Source organism: Engystomops pustulosus, chromosome 3 (genome assembly GCF_040894005.1).
Source record: "Engystomops pustulosus chromosome 3, aEngPut4.maternal, whole genome shotgun sequence".
Lineage (NCBI taxonomy): Eukaryota > Metazoa > Chordata > Amphibia > Anura > Leptodactylidae > Engystomops > Engystomops pustulosus.
Genome location: NC_092413.1, coordinates 150538736 through 150559136, shown reverse-complemented (window position 1 = coordinate 150559136; position 20401 = coordinate 150538736). Strand labels below are relative to the sequence as shown.

The window sequence follows — 20401 nt, the reverse complement described above, 5'->3', positions numbered from 1 at the left end:
ACTGAGTGCACCAACAATTTTTTGGTGCACCTTCCACATAGAGCGTGCTAAACTCTGCATGAGCTAAATCCCCTAGTGAAGGAAGGTGGTGACGGACCGGCACTCAATCAGTGAAGAAAATGCGTACAGCCTTATGTGGAAAATGAAGGTTTTAATGTTACACTGCAGCACGCCGGAGAGTATACTTACTGGTGGTAATTAGTGAGTGGAGATTGCGGTGGATCTCATACAAATATATAAACAGTATATAGAGCAAATATACACACACACCTATACACACACCTATACATACCAACACACACACCTATACATGCACACACACACCTATACATACACACACCTATACATACACACACACCTATACATACACACACCCCTATACATACACACTCCTATACATACACACACACACCTATACATACACACACTTATACATACACACACACACACCTATACATACACACACCTATACATACACACTCCTATACATACACACACACACCTATACATACACACACCTATACATACACACTCCTATACATACACACACACACCTATACATACACACACCCCTATACATACACACACACACCTACCTATACACACACACATATTTACACATCTATACACACACACACACCTATACATACATACACACACCTACCTATACACACACACATATATACACATCTATACAAAGGAGTTGTCTTACTTTTTTCTTCTTTTCTTGTTCTGGCCGTTTCTTTTTGTTATTAAAAATGTGTGGGTTTTTTGTGTCACTTCGTATAGTTTGCCATAGTAGTGGGGCTGTTTAGTTGATGGTGCTCATTACTAAGGGCTGGCCTTAGTGTTTGCCCTTTTTTTGGACAAATTCACACTAACGCCCATACCATTACCCCGGTACCCACCGCCACCAGGGGTGTCGGGAAGAGCCGGGTACAAACCAGTACCTGACCGTCTATAGATGGTCAGGTAGTAGGGCGGCTGCAGGCTGTTATTGTTGCGCTGGAATAGCCCCAGCTATCCCAGCTCGGTAATGGCAGGCTGCTGCTCTTTTTTTGTATCAGGCTGATTCGGACAATAGGGGGCACCCCATGTCATTTTTTTTTTTTTTTGCCAATATATGAAAAAAAAAAGTATGTGAGTTTCCCCATATTAATAAGGGGGATCCCAAGTAATTTTTTTGCCCATTTTTGGCCAAAATATGAAAAAAGTGTGGGTGTCCCCCTATTAATAAGGGGAACCCCACGTAATTTTTCCCCCATTTTTTGGCCACTGTTAGGGGACTATTCCAGCGCAACAATAACAGCCTGCAGCCGCCCCACTACCTGACCATCTATAGACGGTCAGGTACTGGTTTGGTGGTGGTGGTTACCAAGTTAATAGTATTGGTGTTAGTGTAAATTTTCCCAAAAAAGGGAAAACACTAAGGTCAGCCCTTAGTAATAAGCACCATCAATTAGCACCACTGCTATGGCAAATTATACAAAGTTACACCGAAACCCCCCCCACTTTTAATAACATAAAGAAAGCTTTATTGAAAAAAATAAATTCTGTTAATTTACGTAATCCTAAGAATCTGAAGTCGTCCTCAGCATTTTGTTTCTGGGTTTAGCAATACTGGTGGATTATTGACCGATTGAAAGAGGACACTGACGCGTGAAAAGAAGGGCAAAATGATCAGTCACGTCAATGCAAAATTACTGCCGATGTCCTCTGCACTCTTTTGGGGGGCTTTCCACATGTATCTGCGTTTAACAGAACAGGTTCTGTTGTAATCTATGGAATCATCTGATGTCAGTGTAAAAAGAGTGCACTCTTTGATGTTATAGTGGGATCTTGGCCCTCAGCTCGGTCCTTTCGAGCTGGCACAGACGTTACCTTGTCAGGCTGTGTTCCCTCTTCATTTATTTGGTGAATTTGGCCTATGTAAGTGCCCATGGAAGTGAAGAGTGAAGCGATTCTAAGAGCCGCGGCTGTCATGTGCGTGTCATACTAAAACACAGCATTGTTTGAAGACCAAACCACGCTCCCTATGCATATTTAAGCATGGCACAATGTTCTACAACACCCTACAGGCTCTCTGCAGCCAGTAAATGCCTGTTTTTTAACGTGATTCGTTTTGATTCGATTCGGGTCGAATGAAATTTTTTCGAAAAATTCGGCGAATTGGGACGAAACGAATTTTAACAGCTTTGCCCATCTCTAGTGGATTCCCCTCTTGGATACTGTGGTCAGTCCATAAACAGAACATTGTATGGTCCATCTTTCACAGTCCAACCATGGTAGACTGTGGGATCCCTGATATGGAAAAAAACGCACCACCAATTTCGACAATCTTCCACTCTTTAAGGCTGCATTCACACAAATGTATGAGGGAGGATATATGGGGGACATGGCATCCAGGCTCAGTACGGTGAGCACAACATGTGCCATTCCTGCAAAAAAGATAGAGCATGCTCTATGTTTGGCAATAAGAACATCCGTGCGGCTCTATTTTCTATGAAGAGAGGAAGGGTGAGCAGCACTCACCAGTCCTCCTTTCCAGTGGGCCCGACCGTACCCACCACAGCTGCAGCCAGGTGGTTACTTGATTGTGTGAATGCAGCCTAAGACTGAAATATAAGTGTTACATAATACCAAATAATACCGCCATGCTGATAGTGATGTATATTTATGTTCAAGAGCTGATGACATGTACAACATGAGTTTTTACAGCAGCTGTCATTCAATTTTGGACCTGGGCCAATCAATGGGTTAGTTGCTGGTTAACACCCCTTGATAGATTGGCATATTCTTTAAGAGTTACCATCATGCTTGTCTCCAATGGGGACAGATCATGGGACTGCTATGAGGCCAGTGGGTCATTAAGTGATACATAATAACCCATGGAAATTACAGACATGGCAAAAGTTTTTAGCAGGTCCATACTAAAAAAAAGAATAAATAATAATAAAAGAATCGACATATTCAGATACAATTAATAGCAAGAGCAATGGGCCATGGGTCAGTGGGTATGGAAAGTATTCAGACCCCTTTAAATTTTTCACTCTTTCTTATATTGCAGCCAATTTGGAAGATCAAAAAATTATTTTTTGTGCATTAATGTACACTGCACCCTATCTTGAAAAAAAAAACAGAAATGTAGATATATTTGCTAATTGATTAAATAAGAAAAACTGAAATATCACATGATCATAAATATTCAGCTCCTTTGCTCTGTATTGAGTAAAAGCAACTTTTGGGCTAGTAAATGCATGAGTCTTGGGAATGATGCAACAAGTTTTCCACACCTGGATTTGGGGATCTTCCTTGCAAATCCTCTCCAGTTCCCTCAAGTTGGATGACAAACATTGGTGGACAGCCATTTTAAAGTCTCTCCAGAGATGGGGCTTAGATCAAGGCTCTGGCTGGGCCAGTCAAGGTTGTTCACAGATTTGTTCTGAAGCCACTGCTTTGGTTATTTAGCTGTGTGCTTAGGGTTTTTGTCTTGTTGGATGGTGAAGTTTCGGCCCAATCTGAGTTCTAGTTGGCAGATGATAAGCACTGCCTAGTTTTCTCCACACATACCACTTAGAATGAACACTAAAAAGTTAAGTTTTCGTCTCATCAGACCAGAGAATCTTATTTCTCATATTCTGGAAGTCCTTCATGTGTTTTTTTGCAAACTGCATGCAGCTTGCACTGAGGAGAAGCTTCCGTCGGCACACCCTGCCATAAAACTACGACTGGTGGAGGGCGGCAGTGATAGGTGACTTTGTGGAACATTTTCCCATCTCCCTATTGCATCTCTGGAGCTCAGCCACAGTGATCTTGGGTTTCTTCTTTACCTCTTACCAAGTCTCTTCTCCCACTATTGCTTAGTTTTGCTGGACTGCTACTTCTTCCATTTAAGGATTATGGAAGGCACTGTGCTCTTAGGAGCCTTGAGTGCGGCAGAAATTCTTTTGTAACCTTGGCTAGATCTGTGCCTTGCCACAATTCTGTCTCTGAGCTCATTGGCCAGTTGGTTGCAAAGAAAGAAAAAGTGAAAAATTTAAAGGGATCTGAATATTTTCTGTACCCACTGTACTTCTGAAACAGAAGTACAGGAAAACATGGATGTATTTTGAGGTGTATTTTATCCCAATGAGGTGCATTTTTCCCAATGGAGACACATAATGTGAATGCAGCCTAAGACCATGTGCACAAGATGTAATTAAATTGCCTTTTAAAATGCATTTCAGGAGTATCTGGAGAATATCCTCCCTGAACGCAGATGTGTTTAGACCTAAATGGTTGTGTTCGGTAAATAGTAATAGTAGCAGTAGTAGTGACCCCTCATATCCTCCTCATATTGTGGACCCTCTCGTCTCCTCCCCATATTGCACTCCTTCTCATCTCGCCCTCATATTGTGACCTCTCATCTGCTCATATTGTGGACCCTCTCATCTCCTCCTCATACTGTGGACCCTCTCACCTCCTCCTCATTTTGTGGACCCTCCCATCTCATCCTCATACTGTGGACCCTCTCACCTCCTCCTTATATTGTAGATCCTCTCATCTCCACCTCGTATTGTGGACCCATTCATCTGATCACATCGTGACCCCTTTCACCTCCTCCTCATATTTTGGGCACTCTCATCTCTCCCTCATATTGTGGTCTCTCATCTCCTCATATTGTGGACCCTCTCATGCCTCCCTTATTGTTGGCTCCCTCTCAAACCCCCCATATTGTGGCCCCCACTTGTCCTTTATACCTTGTTTAAAATAATTAAAAAAATAAACACCACGTACAGCTGTCCCTGTTCCCCAGAAGCTCTCCTCTTTTCATCTTTCTCTATGATGTAGGTAGGTGCTTTCACCAATACACACAGTGATGTCAAAGTACAGTGATAATAAACACAGTGATGTCACAGTACTTAAATAATACACAGAGCAATGTCACAGTACAGGGATAATACAGACACTTATATAATTCTGGAATTTTGTACACAGTGATAACACAATACTGGGATGATAAATACAGTGATGTCACAACACAATACAGTATAAACACAGATGTCACAGTATATACATAATACACCCAGTGGTGTCACACTACAGGGACAATAAATAATGATATCATGGGGAAAATAAAGATACAATATCAGCGGAATAAAGCACACAGGGATATTACACTTCTAAAATAACAAACAAAAAAATGACAATACAATGAGACAATGGGGGTCATTTACTAAGGGCCTGATTCACGTTTTCCGGACGTGTTACCCGAATATTTCCGTTTTGCGACGATTTCCCCAGGATTTTGGCGCATGCGATCGGATTGTGGCACATCGGCGCCGGCATGCATGCGACGGAAATCTGGGGATGTGGCCGAATGAAAACCCGACAGATTCGGAAAAACCGCCACATTTTAAAAAAAAATGTGTCGCAAAAATTGCACTTGCCTTCACTCAGCCCGGCTCGGTGTATTCCAGTGCGTTCCGATGCTCTTCAGCGCAGCAGCGCCACCTGGTGGACGGCGGAGGAACTACCTTAATAAAACCCGGCCGGACCCGAATCCAGCACAGAGCATGTGCAAAAGGCTTTTCTTTTCATCTTGGGTAACAATGGGATACCAACAGATCTGTGGGGATCCTTTCACTGAGACCCCCACAATCAGCTAATTAGCCCCTATCCTGTCAATCCTGGGCTAATTTGTATGTCACTGGAGAACCCCTTTAATGTTGATAACACTGCTCAGGCAAGATGGCAGTCCAGATAATCAAAGAGCGGAAATAGAGTTAGAAAATCAAAAAACATCAGAGAAATGAGTTACATTGTGAGACAAAACCAATATGTGTGGCATATTCTCTTTAATTTGAACTTGCATCATATTCCTGCAGATCTTGGCTTGCAAATAACAGCTAGTTATACTGCAGAATTTCACTGTGGACATTCTAGAATGATTACATCATGGGTGTCCCCAGCCTCTACAATAAAAAAAACAAAGGATTACTCCTCAGCCATAATACCTGTAGCTCCAGCACCAATGTTTGCTCATTGTGGAGATCCCACAGCAATGATGTTCTGTGCCAACAGATGCCTTGGCAATAACATACTATACATTGCCTGCAAAATGTTTCTGTATTTTATTACTTTTACTACTTCTGATTTAACTGCAAAGGGAAGGGAATCACAATCCACCAGACTATTATTGCTAGATAAAGGGAGGATACACCTTCACTTTGTGACTCTTACTGGAGTCTAGAATGCTTGAAGTCCCCAGGGACACAGAAATAGCCTGGCTCTTCCAGCATTCCTAAACTGGCAACTGTTCAGCTCTGTGCCTGTGGGAGAGGTGCTGGCTGTTCCCCCTGTCAGGCTGCTGCGGCTCTGGACTCCTCCTAAAGGAGTGTGTGTCGCTTTAAGTGTGCCGGCTGCCTGAGTGTGAGTCAGTCCTGCACATGGTGCTCCCAGCACTAGCACAGAGTCCTTCTTAAAGGGCTCCAGAGCCTGAGTGAGAGCAGACATGCACTACAAGGAGCTGTGTATCCCCTTCCTCCTGTCTCTCCTGCTCTCCTTCGGCCACACTCTGGAGCCTTATGACCTGCTCTATGACAATGGGATTGAGGCTTATTATAGAAGTGACTTCCATAAGGTGGTGTATTATATGGAGATGGCTCTCAGCAGCTTCTCCCAGCTCAGGCAGACCAAGATAAGCTGCAGGCTGGGCTGTAAGCAGAGGTTTCCCTTCCAGCTCACACCCTGGGATCTAAACTTTGCCAGTGCCATGCTTCACCGGGCAGCCTGTGTACAGCAGTGTGAGGAGGGCAGCCTGGGGGCACTGTCCAGGCACAGAGTCACTGAGGACATCAAGAGCGAGTTCTACAGGAGAATCCCCTACAACTTCCTGCAGAGGGCGTACTTTAAGGTAAGCCTGCAACTGGTGTAGGGTCAAATAATATGTTAATATATATATTATAACATATGCAGCGATGCTACTGTTTATTTACATATTTAAGTGATGTTTATGGTTTTTATGATAACTATATTTCCGTTTTAAACTTTTTCCATTCTAAAGTAAATGATGATGATGATTGCTGTAATGACTTATTTATAAGATACCATCCACTTCTCGATGGATTGATTTATCAATCTGTAAAATAATATTGTCTGCATATTCATTTGCAGTTATCTTGGTACTGTTATCACAGTTATCTTGCAGCTACTGACCAAGTTGTATTTCTCACTTATCTGTACTTTAAGAACAAAAAAGTGTCAAACACACTTCTTGTATAATCCCTTTAATGAATATAATATTTGTAGTTTTCTACTTATTATTTATTGTTATGTTCGGTAGTTATACCTCGATGAGAAGGGTTTGGCTATGCAGATACAAAATGTTACAATATACTCACAATTATGTCAATATATTGGAGCTTTTTTTTACTAAGGGTCGTGGATCGCACTTTCATCTGTTTGTTGTTTTTTTTGGGATTTGCGCAGTTTTGACAGGTATTTAACAGGGGTCTGCGCTGGTATTGTGCTGCACGTGATCGTATTGTGGCGCAGCTGCGCTGGCTTTCATGTGGGGGGGCGTGCCGTCAGACGATCTGACTGATTCGGACTGAGCGCGGGATTTAAGTTTCTAATTGTGTCGCAAGACAATGCACTAACATGCACCAAGAAGAAGGTGAACTCCGGCGGACCTGAGCAGGGAAGCGACAATCACGATATTGGGCGCACAATCTTAGTGAATCGCAGCAGAGTGCATTATCGGGTTAATAAATGTTCCCCACTGTCTGAAAAATGTATACATCCAAAACAGGGACATAGTGTAAAGGATCTGTTCAATTGCATAGTGACACGTTTCCAGTACAGTGTCCAGGAACCAGTGGCTCAGAACCCTAATGTGATGCTGAGGTGCCTTGCATTGGTTCCAAAAGCAGTGGCACCTTTTCATGCTATTGTACATTGTACATGTTGTAGTGTAAAGGAAAACTGGCACTTATAGTATGTCAAAATATATCACCAGGGTTTAACAGTCTGTTAAGACACATGTTACTTTCCTTGATCAAAGATAACTGGCTAAACTACAAAATGTTAACTTTTGCTCATTTACATCACCACTTATTGCAGAGCCAACATCAGTGGTCCAGCTGTGAATACAGCACTACCTCCCATGATCAGACTTAACTTCTCAGTTAGAGGTATAGATATTCCAGAATATGGTATCACTTTGAGCACTTATGTGTCTCTATAATCTGTAATATTAGAATATGCTTGATAAACTTTCATTGCAACCTTTCAGAAATAGAGCAGCGCAGTCTGTCTAATGTCCATGGTGCTGGAGAAACATAAAGTTCAGTGAGTTTGACAAGATTTGTATATTATATATACTGGAAAATTTTTATTCTTTGATCCACTTTTGTGCAGCTTGTACGAAAAATATAAACGGAATATAGATCTACTGAAAATCAGTAAATCATGATCTGTAACTATTTGCTACTCTACCACAGTCATTCAGCTGACAACATTAATGAAAAACTTAAACAATACAGTTCCTGGTGCATTGAGAAGGCACAAGGCAGTGGTTGGAATGGTACCACCGGCCTCTGTAAACAGAGATACCGGGGCACTACGGCTGAACGGGAGCTCTGGAGGAGGTGAGTATAGAAAGTTTCTTGTTTGTATAAAGCCTTTTTGGATCTCAGACAAAACTTTAGTCTCATTCATTTCACATCGTTTTTTCCATGTCCGCATCATCTTCCAATTGTAATCTTGTCATCTGGGGGAAGAAAGGGGAACGTTGTGAGTGAGTGAACATCAGAAGCAGCCAGCTGCGGCCAATGTTCAGAAAGTCTCTCTAGTAATTAAACTTTCCATATATGAATGGTTATATTACTGTGGATGGGTAGATGGCATGCAGTTGCCTCTAATAGCCTCCTCTGAACTAATGCTGATTTTCACAGGAAGCAGAAAGATAAAAATGAACACTTTTTAATGCTGTCTTTCCTGGTGTATTCAACTTATACGGTTTTGGGAGCTTTTCTGGCTCTTATATAAATGAAATACAGTTTTTCCTCTATTTTGGTTTTTTACCGGGGTCATTAAGGGTACTTCTTCTGATGCAAGCCTTTCTATGGTGCAACATCAAAAGAAGGCAGCAGGACCTTGCATCCTGCTGGTGCTGGTGCTCGGCTGTATAATCAAAGCCCAGCCCCGGTACTAAGACCCTGGATCAGAAATGCGCCAATCCCAGTGTTTAAACATGCAAATGCTGCAGCACAGGGTCTACGCAGGACCACAGAGCTGCCTTTAATAGCGTTTTATTTAGTAAAGTAATAAAAATGTGCAAAACAGTAAGTCTAAAAATAATTAGAAAAAAATAAAAATGTAACAGCACCAACATTTTGGTGCCCACTCAGGCTAGAAAATTAGAATAATATTTATCCTGTATGATGAATAATGTGAAAAATAATAAAAGAAAAACTATGCTCAAATTGACATTTTGTAATCATTGGTCGCGAAAAATTTGATTAAATGCAGTCAAAAAATCCCAGATGTGTACAAATAACAACAAAAAACATTGACAAAAAAGTTAAACAGGTGCTGGGAAGAAGAGCAAAAAAAAAAAATTCCCTAGAAGGATTTCATTATGCGTCTCATTTTAAAAACCCTAAAAAAATGTCAGATTTGCGTTCTTTTTTAAAGGACATCTACCACCAAATGTAGATTTATGATACAGACTGATGGTAATGATGGTAGACTGTCCTCTTATGCATGCTTGTTACCTAGGGGATGATGGCACAGTTTTCATCTAAATCCAGGGCTCCCGTAATGCGTTCATATAATTATGTACACCCCTTGCCTGCATAGTGTTCCCCCCTCTGTCCGGCCCGCTATCCTCAGACATCAGCCGGCTGTTTGGAAATCTTGCGCATGCACAACAACTTGTCCCTTGTGCAGCTCACTAGTAACCTGAAGGCCACTGGTATCTTTAAATATACTCCACAGAGAGGACATTTGACACCCAAAATACTACATTGCAGCTTTAAGAAAAACAAGAACCCAAGCTGCAAAAGGAACAGAAAAATAAAAAAGTTACAACTTGCAGAAGGCATTTACAAAAAAACTGTAAAATTACCTGGTCCTTAACACAGAAAACAGCTGCAGAGATATTGGGTTAAGACTACATCGGGGGAGATTTATCTTTTCTCTTTCTTGTTTTCCCGACGGTCTATCTCCTTTTTTGTCTCGTTTCTTAGTCTAATTTGTCTTAGGTAGATTTTCTATGTGTTAAATTGCACCTGTGTCTGTAACATTGCTGCCTGGTGTGGAGGATGCAAAAGTTGCACTTTTTTGCAGAAAAAAGGCTCAAAGTTGGTTGTCTTGCTTCTTCTGATCACCAAAAAAATCACCAATACAACTACCTGTAGTCTAAACAGCTGGATTCATTAGATAAATACAGTTGGAGAGATTTGTCATAAGTCTCTTAGAGGAAAACTGCTTGAGTTGTCCATGGCAATTAAAGCTCAGCTTTCATTTTCCCAAAGCTGTTTATAAAATTACAGCTGAGCTCTGACTGGTTTCCATGGCCAACTATAACAGTTTTACCTCACAAACTTCATGATAAATCTCCTCCAGTGAATCCATTAAGCCCTTATCGTTCTGCGTCCGAGAACATCCCGGTAACATCCCGTTAACTAACACCCGACACCCCAGTGTTACACTAACTAACACCCGACACACCAGTGTAACACCCACGGTCAGTGTGGGCTCCGATCGCGGGTGTTTAACCCATTAAATGTCGTGGTCAGCATTTTAACGATCCCCGCACGCGCTGTCTTCGGGGGTGGAGTCAAACGTTTCTATGGTCCGATCAGGACCCATGGTTGTCTGCAGGCATAGTGTCATAGGCTGACACTGCTAATACCCTGCAATACATGACTATTGCAGGGTATTATAATGAACAAGCAATCAGATGAATGCTTGTTCATGTCCCATGGTGGAACTAGTAAAAAAGTTTAAAAAGATGTTATTCAATAATAATAAATTAATAAATCAATAAAACTGCCCATAAGCCCCATAACATATAAAGAGACATATAATGCACAAAAAAGTCTAAATCATAACACAAACCCCACACATATAGTATCACTGCGTCCATAACAACCCGTAGAATAAAAGTAAATAATTATTGAACCTGCACAATGAATGCCGTAAAAAAAGCTGTTAAAAACCCACCAAGAATTTAGATTTTTACCAATTTAATCCCACAAAAAATGCAATAAAAAGTGATCAAAAAAACATATGTACTCCAGATACAGATGATGTTGCAAAGAACAACATATCCCGCAAAAAACAAGCCATCAACCAGCTCTGTAGCCCAAAAAGTAAAAATGTTATGCCATTCGGAAGACAGCGATGAACAAATGATAGATGTTTCCCCACATTAGGGTTTTATTTGGCAAATTTAGTAAAACCTAAGGAAAAATATTCATGTCTGGTATCCCCGACATTGTATTGACCCATAGAATAAAGACAACATAATAATAAAGATATTATAAATATCTTATAAAGATATTTTATAAAGATATTATAAAGATCCATAGAATAAAGATAATTGGGCTATACGGTGAACACAAAAAAAATCCAGTACAGAATTGATGCTTTTCTACTCTTGCCCTCAAAAAAAAGTTCATAAATTTTCAATAATAGGGGATAGCAACCCCAAAATGGTAACACTGGAAAAGACATCTCATCCCGCTAAAAAATGGCATCAAATGGCCAGAATAGCGAAAAAGCTAAAATTTTATAGCCTGCAAAAGGGGCCTATGAGAAAATTAAAATCCTGGCAGCTGCAGGGCGCTCCTTCCCTTCTGCACCTCGCTGTGCGCCCATAAAACATAACGGTCACACCTATAGTTAGCGCTGCATTTACAAATGCATTTCTATGAAAACGCAAGCGATCGTTAACAAGAACCCAGTGTCTTGCAGTGTTTTAACTCCTACGGGACTCAGCCTCTTTTGGCCTTAAGGACGTGGCCCCATTTTTGAAATCTGACAGTCACTATAAGTGGTTATAGCGTGGGAACGCTATGAGATATCCAGGGGATTTTGAGATTGTTTTCTCGTGACACATAGTACTTCAAATTAATTAAAAAATTTGGATGAAATTTTTTGCATTTAGTTATGAAAAAAAAAAAATTTTGAAAAAATTTGGAAAAATTCTTTATTTTCAACATTCTAAATTCTCTACTTTTGATGCAGATAGTCATAGCACCCAAATAAATTCATAACTTACATTTCCCAAATGTCTGCTTTATGTTGGCATGGTTTTTTAAGATTCCACATATTTTGCTAGAATGTTATGAGGCTCAGAATTTAGGTATAGTTTTTCACATTTTTTGTAAAATCACCAAAACCCGTATTTAGATGGACCTGCTCAACTTCTAATTGACACTGAGAGGCCTAAATAATAGTGAGACTCGTAAATTACCCCATTGTGGAAACTACACCCCTCAACGTATGAAAAACCACTTTTAAGAAGTTTGTTAACCCTGTTTTACGTGTTTTAAAGGGGTTAAAACAAAATGGAGGTGCAGTCTGCAAATTGTAATATTTTTTCACAATACACTCATTTTTGGTGGAAAATTAAACATTTACAATGGATTAAATGAAAAAAGGCTCCATAAAGTTTGATACCCAATTTCTCCCGAGTACACCGATACCCCATGTGTGGTGGTGACCTGCTGTATGGTTACACGGACGGGCATAGAAGGGAAGGCGGCGGCATCCAGATCAGATTTGCGATGTCACATTGTACAGGCTATAATTTTTTTCTTTTTTTTATTGTGGACCTATAAGGGGTTATTTATTTTGCCACATGAGATGCACTTTTCTGGTACGTAATTTTGGGGCATCTATAGCTAATTGGTGATATTTAATTAACTCTTTGTTGGTGGAGGAAATGAAAATCATCAATTTTTGGGAAAATTTTTATGTGTTTTTTTTGGGCCGTTAACCATACCATAAAATTAGTATATTATTTTTATTGTATGGGTCGCCACATTTACGAAAATACTTCATTTATATATATTTTTTATTTTTTCCCATTTTTACTGAATTAAAAGTAATTTGGCAAAATTGTTGTTAATTTTAGCATCACCGTCTTTCATATGCATAACTTTTTTTATTTTTCACCTCACAAATCTGTTTAAGGGCTTTTTTTTGCAAGAATGATTGTTCTTTTTAGTGGTCTTATTTTAGATTGCGTAACTTTTTAAAATCACTTTTTAGGGCATTTTTAAAGGGCATTAATAATAATTGCGCATGCTCAGACAGTTTACAGTCAGACTCGGAAGGGGTCTGACTGGCAGGGAGACCGGGCAGCTCCGGGGGAAAAGGCCAGTCCTCGGAGCTGTCCAGAAGAGGATCAGATCCCCCAGTAAGCGGCACGGGAGATCCGATCCATAGGGGGAAGACCCTTACACGCCGCGGTCATGCTTGACCGCGGCGTGTAAGGGGTTAACACCCACGAACGGAGCCGCTTCCGATCGCGGGTGTTACAGCGCGGTGACAGCCGCTGCTTCTGGTACCGGCTCCGTTCGTGAGCCGGTGCCAGAAGCAGGACGTTATAGTGCGTTCTGGTGCGCTAAGTATCTAGCCACCGGGACGTGAAAGCATCCACTACATATGGAGAGGGCTCAGTCCATGAGCTGTATGGTGAAAGGTTACATGCTATTGCATTGGTTGCAGTGGATACATGGCTTAGACATGCTGTAAACAACATGGAATCCTAAATGATGTTGCGGCATAATAGAATGGCACTTGTTCTTATTAAAGGGATTGTCCACTTTCAATTTTTCCAAATATTGGATATGGTTTGTGTAGGGAAAGGTATTCAATTTTCCAATATACTTTCTGTATCAATTCCTCACGGTTTTGTAGATCTCTGCTTGTTGTCTTCTTATAACTTCTTTGTTTACTTCCAGTGGATAGAAATCTGTCCCCGGTCATGTGATGGACATGCATGTGCCCGAAACGTTACTATCACAGAGAGTAATAGTAGTTGTGTGATACTAATGGCTTGTGCACCTGCATCACATCACATGGACAGATTTCTATCCACTGGAAGTAAAAATAAAAGCTTTTATAGTGGGACAGCAAGCAGAGATCTAGAGAACCTTGAGGAATTGATCCAGAAAGTATATTGGAAAATTGTACAACTTTTGCTTACACAAACCATATCAAATATTTGCTGAAACTGGACAACCCCTTTAACTATTTGATCCTTCACCTTACCAGTTTGTCGTTTAAAAGATATCTTGCCACTTTCTCTTATTAATGGCTTCTAGTAAGCTGATTCCATAAACAGTACCTTTGTGATGGAGGCTTAGGTTTCATTCAGACATTGACCGCTGCGTGTAAGGGGTTAACACCCACGAACGGAGCCGGTTCCGATCGCGGGTGTTACAGCGCGGTGTCAACTGTACTAGACAGCTGACAGCCGCTGCTTCTGGTGCCGGCTCCGTTCGTGAGCCGGTGCCAAAAGCACATATCTTTACATTTCTGGTCTGCATGGACTACTTACCTCCGTGTATACCAGCTAGTATAGCGGGCAAATGCATTTGTGAAATAAGTTTTGTGTCCTTTGTATCCTTTGTGTCCTTTGTCACTTATACCAGTGCCGTAGAGTAGGTTCCCGAGTTAGACAGGTCATAATCCTCAGTCAAAGTTTTATTATTCTGAAGTATCTGGCCAAATAACAACTGGTTGGATGTGGACCATGTTCTCAATTCCTTTTTAGTATCAGTGTCCAAATGCAGCCCATTATGAACCGGTTACTAAGACCATATTAATTTTTTCTTTTTTTTGAAGACCTCGTTTTATTGCTCAATAAACAAACACTCCACATGCTGAACTGCTGGTCACGTTCAACATGAAAGAATCTGCCTTATCGTTTAACGCGGATTGTTAAATCGCTTTAAGATGAGTATGCTGCTTTGGCTCTGTAAATGTCACTGAAGCCAGACTAATGGAATCCAAAAAATGTAATAAACTACAGAGGAAATTATCAGTGTTTTAAAGGAAAATAGCTTTTTTTTAATCTCTATCTTTATCCGGTGAAGTGCTATATGTGCAAAAAATTCGTATTCACAGTCTACCGATCACTTGTTTCCTATCAAAATCTTATACTTTGATTATATTATTTTCAGAAACCGAAAATTCAGTTTTCTCACATTTACAGCTGCCCCGATGATGTAGCCTTTGTTTTCAATCAGTAACTGATGCAGCTACATAATGGTCATATGCTATTGCATTGATTGCAGTGGATAGATGATATTGTCTAATAATAATAATAATAATAATCGTTGCTTATATAGCGCCATCATATTCCAAAGCACTTTACAACTCATAGGAGACATATACAAAATAAGTTATACAATAGGAGTTAGGGCCCTGCTCGCAAGAGCTTACAGTCTATGAGGATGAGGGGGTGACACAAGAGGTATTAGAGTTTGTATAATGGTCCAGCCATTTTTTACAAGGGAATGGATTAAAATTATTTAATAAATAAAAATGCTGCTCCTTGAACCAGTCATCAGCTACCATCGTATATATACAAAGGTTAATGGGACTGCAGAGAAGACTGGAGCTTGTTATCTGGTGTTTGCCGGATAACAGATGTGAGAATGACACAGATTCGGCTAGCAAAGAGAGAGTTGAAGTTTTATGCAGTTAGTGAGTGTTATAAGTTTGACTAAAGGGCATATTTGAAACTTTGGAGGGTGAGTATTAGTCTGATAGTCCAGGGAAGGTCATTCCAGAGAATTAGTGCAGCTCAGGAGAAGTGCTGGAGATGTGAGTGGGAGGTTTGAGTTAAGGTAGAAAATAATCTAAGATCACTGGCAGATCGAAGATCACGGGTTGGGTGATAGACTGAGATGGTAGAGGAGAGGTATAAATCAGTTTATTAACCATACCACAACAGTAGTCAAAATCATTAACAGTGTAGGGTCTATATGACTTTGGAAAAAAGAAACCAGCCTTAAATACTTGTCTTTTGAACTATTATATATGTGTTCATCATGACCATTAAAAAAAAAAATTGCACAGGACAGGTGACAGGTGTTACCATTAAAAAAATAGAAATCTAAAGTCACTATGCTTCAATGCATCCTTTGTTCCTATGGCTGATCAGAAATGAATGGCCTCAGTAATCACATGAACTTATACACATATGTAACTGCTGAGGCCGGCGGGGCTAGTGATTGGCTTAGAAGTCTTGTGAACAATGGACATGATGTCATTAATTTATATCTAAGCTGAAAACTTTGAGCATTGGAAGAACATTACTGTACACATATATGTCTAGCCAAGAAGAAAGGTGAGGCAGGACATATCTCTATGTATGACCAATTTGGTAAGCTCTGTGCAGCGCTGCATAATCTGTGTGCGCTTTATAAATAAAGAATTAATAATAATAATAATAATAATAATATTATTATTATGTAGGAATCACCAGGGTGTTTCATAGCCACACTGAAGAGTCTGGATGTGCTAAAAGTGAGAAAGTGTCCATGCAGTGACATTCTTTTTAAGTTTATAAACTTGTGTAATTGTGTAATATTAATGAAAGTATGAGAGACAGAAATGTGGGCAGAATGTTTTCATTAATGTGATTTATAATTCTTTTAGTATTATGACATTTTTATAGATTACATCATATTATTTTCTGCCTGGCAAGTCACAGTTGTCCCTTTATAAAACTTGCTATTGTATAGTAGATGTATTGATGCTGGTGCCAGCTCTTGTTTGGCTATGCAGATGTGCCATTTTTCACATAGAAGGGCATTATTTTCACTTTTCTATGACCTTTGAGAAATGCCACATTTTTAATTTACTAGTTGACAACAGGAAAACAAACATTTGTTGCTGCAGGCTTTGTAGTTGGTTTAAGACTGATGATGTTAAAGTGGAATATTTTAAGTAAAAATTTGAGACCTATAATAGTTTAATTAATTTCTGTGTCCAAAATAAAATTTTTCTAGTCCCATGCTGCAGGCTGCGTACATGATGACTCTTGCATGATTAGGTTAGGGCTAACCAGTGACTTAGGTTGTAGAAGATCATAAAATTGTGACATTAAATTCTCAAGGAGTTTTGTATTAAAGCCTGCACTTGTTAGGAAGTCTATAGACCCTTCAGTCAGTACTATGAAGGTGATGATAGTTGGACCTTTTACAATTTCATTTATGACCTGTCTCATTTAAGGGAGTTCCTTACCAGCTTTTTCACCACTAAACTAACAGCAACCTTAGTTGGTATATAAAATGTCTGCATTGGTATATAGAATGACAGCTCTTTCACTTAGAAATCTTATTGAAAGGGAAGACGTTGTTCACCAACATCAGCCACATAAAAATAGATTGATGGCTTTACTGGCTAAAGTCCTGGTGTCCCATTCACATTCTTATAAAAAGAGATAGGCCCAGATTTATTAAAGGCCCTGCACCAGTTTTTTGTCTGATTTGCACTTTCTTTTCAGTGCAAACTGCTTGCACAGCTATTTATAAAGTGTCTGTGATACATCTGTGTTGCGGCTGCACTATACCCAACGCAACAGAAGATTCTGCCCTGAATCCAGTGCTCATTCGGACCATGCGCCACATTTATGAATCTGGTGCACCCTGCACACTTCGCAGGCAAACTGCACATAGTTTTGGATGCATGTGAGCCATATTCTGGACCTTTCATTATCACATGTGTTTTTAGTGCTGAAATATTACGTTTTGTACTTTTCACCACATTCTACCATGTACCAAAGTATTGCTATGTCCTTTGTGGGGCATCTGACTTACTCATGTGGGCTTAATCTTATGCTTGTTTGGCTTTAGGGAATTTGTCTGTTTTAATAGTTTCTAATTGAGCAGTAAGTTCTATTTTTGTTATTTTTTTTTTTCTATTTTTCTGTTATTGATGGTACAGCATCTGACATATGCATACCATTTTTCCATGTGTCATCTCTTCTAGTTGTTCATAGGAGTCCAATATGCGTCTTGATCTTTCTTGTTGACTGCTATGTAAAGACATAGCTGTCGATATCAGATAAGGGTGCTCAATGCATATTAGGCATAAAATTAATTACAAATAATGTGACAATATTTTCATACAGAGCTACAGTATATATCAATTTGCTGTTTGGATTATTGAAATAATATGGCAGATCTGCAATAGTTGAAGCAGACTTTCAAATTGTAAGTGTTTTGGAAGTCTTTTTGTCTGTCTCACTAAAGCTGCAGTGTCCCATAAGTCCAGCCAAAGTGTGGGTGGAAGTTCACAGGACATCTGCTCTTTAATCATAAACTTCAACTTCCTCTTGTAAAGCAAGTTTTGGGATGTGTTTCAAGGAGCAGAAAAGGCAACAGATTGGTACATATAAAAGTGAGGTTATTCCTATTTTATCTTGCTGCTTAAAAACTTTCCTGAGAATTAAAGGTTTTATACATTTAAATCTAGTTTAAAGGAAATTTCTGATAGATTGAGTCACCATGACTGTGGTAATCTTATATCTGTTATACATGGCCTCCTTCCTTCTAAAATCTACTTAGCAAATTATGCTAATGAGCCAGAAGTGCTCTAGTGGGCGTTACCAGAGCTCCTTTGTGCTGAAGCTTCACAAGCTGTTAGTACCTCTCTTCGCATTCTCTCTGTCCACTCCCACATGTTGTGTATTTGAGAGGGGGTTGTCTAGCTACTATCTTTCCATGCTAATGACCCTTGTTCCTACTTGTTTCCAGGATGATGCATTCTTATGTTGGAGTTCTGTTCTTTTTGGTGAGTCATCTCTGAGTACATTGTGTGCAGTTCAGTAGCTGGAATTCTATTTACTGGTCGCTGGGCAGAAACAAGGGTTTTCAGATTCCCTACTTGGTACTTTTCAACTATTTCTCAAGGGAAGATGTGTTATATCAACTAAAGTATGCTCTCATGTCATGGGAAAAAGTTTTATGAAAAATATTTGTTCATCTGGCAGAAACTCTTTATCTTTTTTACCAAAAATATATCCGTTTTGCTGTGTAGCAGGCATTTTGTATTGTGAAGTCAAAAAGTTTTTACATAGTTCCTTGTGAAACCACTTGGGCACTACGAGTAATGACAATACTTAGGTAGTGTTGGAAGTGCTATAAATAAATAGTAATTGGACATGAAGCTATAAATGTTTTGAGTGGGAATGAAGACTCATGTCAACGCCTGGTATCTATTTTAGGTTGAATAGTAGAGAACACTGTACTTTGTTACCCACACAAATGATATGTGTAACTTTGGCTGCCATAGAATCATAGGCTTCATAGAATTTCCGGGCGTTTTCACTTGCTGCCCACCTTCATCTTAGCTGCCGTGTCTATTCATGTAGCTGGCATTACATTAAGGAAATACTTTGGGTCTGTCAGTCTCCAGCTGGTATTGAGTGCTGAGTCAGTACCAGTGCTGGGACATGTTACTGACGCGCCCATTCCGCACCTCTTGTTAAATACACATTTGGATTCCCTCAATGGCATGTAAGGAGAACTAAATCAAAAAGAACATTTTCTAATGAAGTACAGGCGGTCCCCTAGTTATGTACAAGATAGGTTCTGTAGTTTTGTTCTTAAGTTGAATTTGTATGTAAGTCGGAACTGTATATTTTATAATTGTAACTCCAGGCAAGTTTTTTTTGGTCTCTGTGACAATTGGATTTTAAAAATGTTGGGTTGTCATAAGAACCAGGATTAGCAATAAAGCTTAATTACAGAGACCTTTTATAACTGTTATAGCTGTTTATTGTAGCCTAAGGCTAAAGTACAGTAAAATACCAATTACAAGAGGTCCGTTTGTAACTAGGCGTCATCTGTAAGTCGGGTGTTCTTAATGAGGGGATGGCCTGTATTGCAGTACCATTTCAGTTTTCTTTTTCATATTCAAATCTGTTTTATTGTGATTTTCTCTCATTTCATTTCTATTTCATCCAAACACCTGTAAGCGATTTCATGACTCATCCGCTACTTAGTATGTTTATGTGGAATATTTCATCCATAGTGAAAGTAAACAGGGCCAAAACCCAACAAATGAGCAATGGAACTGAAATACTTAATGCACTTATCCAACCATATGGTCCATGGCATCGCATATGAGTTGGATATTTAGGGCTGTTTGTTTTATATGACTGGTTTTTTTTTTGGGTTCTGTTTCAAAGTAGCTAATATAAAACCACATTGTTCTGTAGATAAATAAGAACTAGGAAGCTAACAAAAATTGTCTCTGATCATCAATGGATACTATCAATCTTTCACTACAAATTGCACCTTTTTGGTAGCTTTCATAATAAGTAAAGCAAATGAGATTGTAGTAGAACCACTTAAAGTGATTGTCCGAAATGGAAAAAAAATAT

At 39.6% G+C, this 20401-nt stretch overlaps 1 protein-coding gene across 1 annotated transcript in view; it reads left to right on the top strand.

Moving 5' to 3' along the window:
* Nucleotides 1-6351: 6351 nt before the first annotated feature.
* P3H2 (prolyl 3-hydroxylase 2) overlaps nucleotides 6352-20401 on the top strand; it is a 110951-nt gene continuing 96901 nt past the window's right edge. The window contains exon 1 of the mRNA XM_072142577.1: nucleotides 6352-6895. Within this exon, the coding sequence (XP_071998678.1) occupies nucleotides 6494-6895 (402 nt within the window). The 5' untranslated portion in view covers nucleotides 6352-6493. The remainder of the gene's footprint in view (nucleotides 6896-20401) is intronic.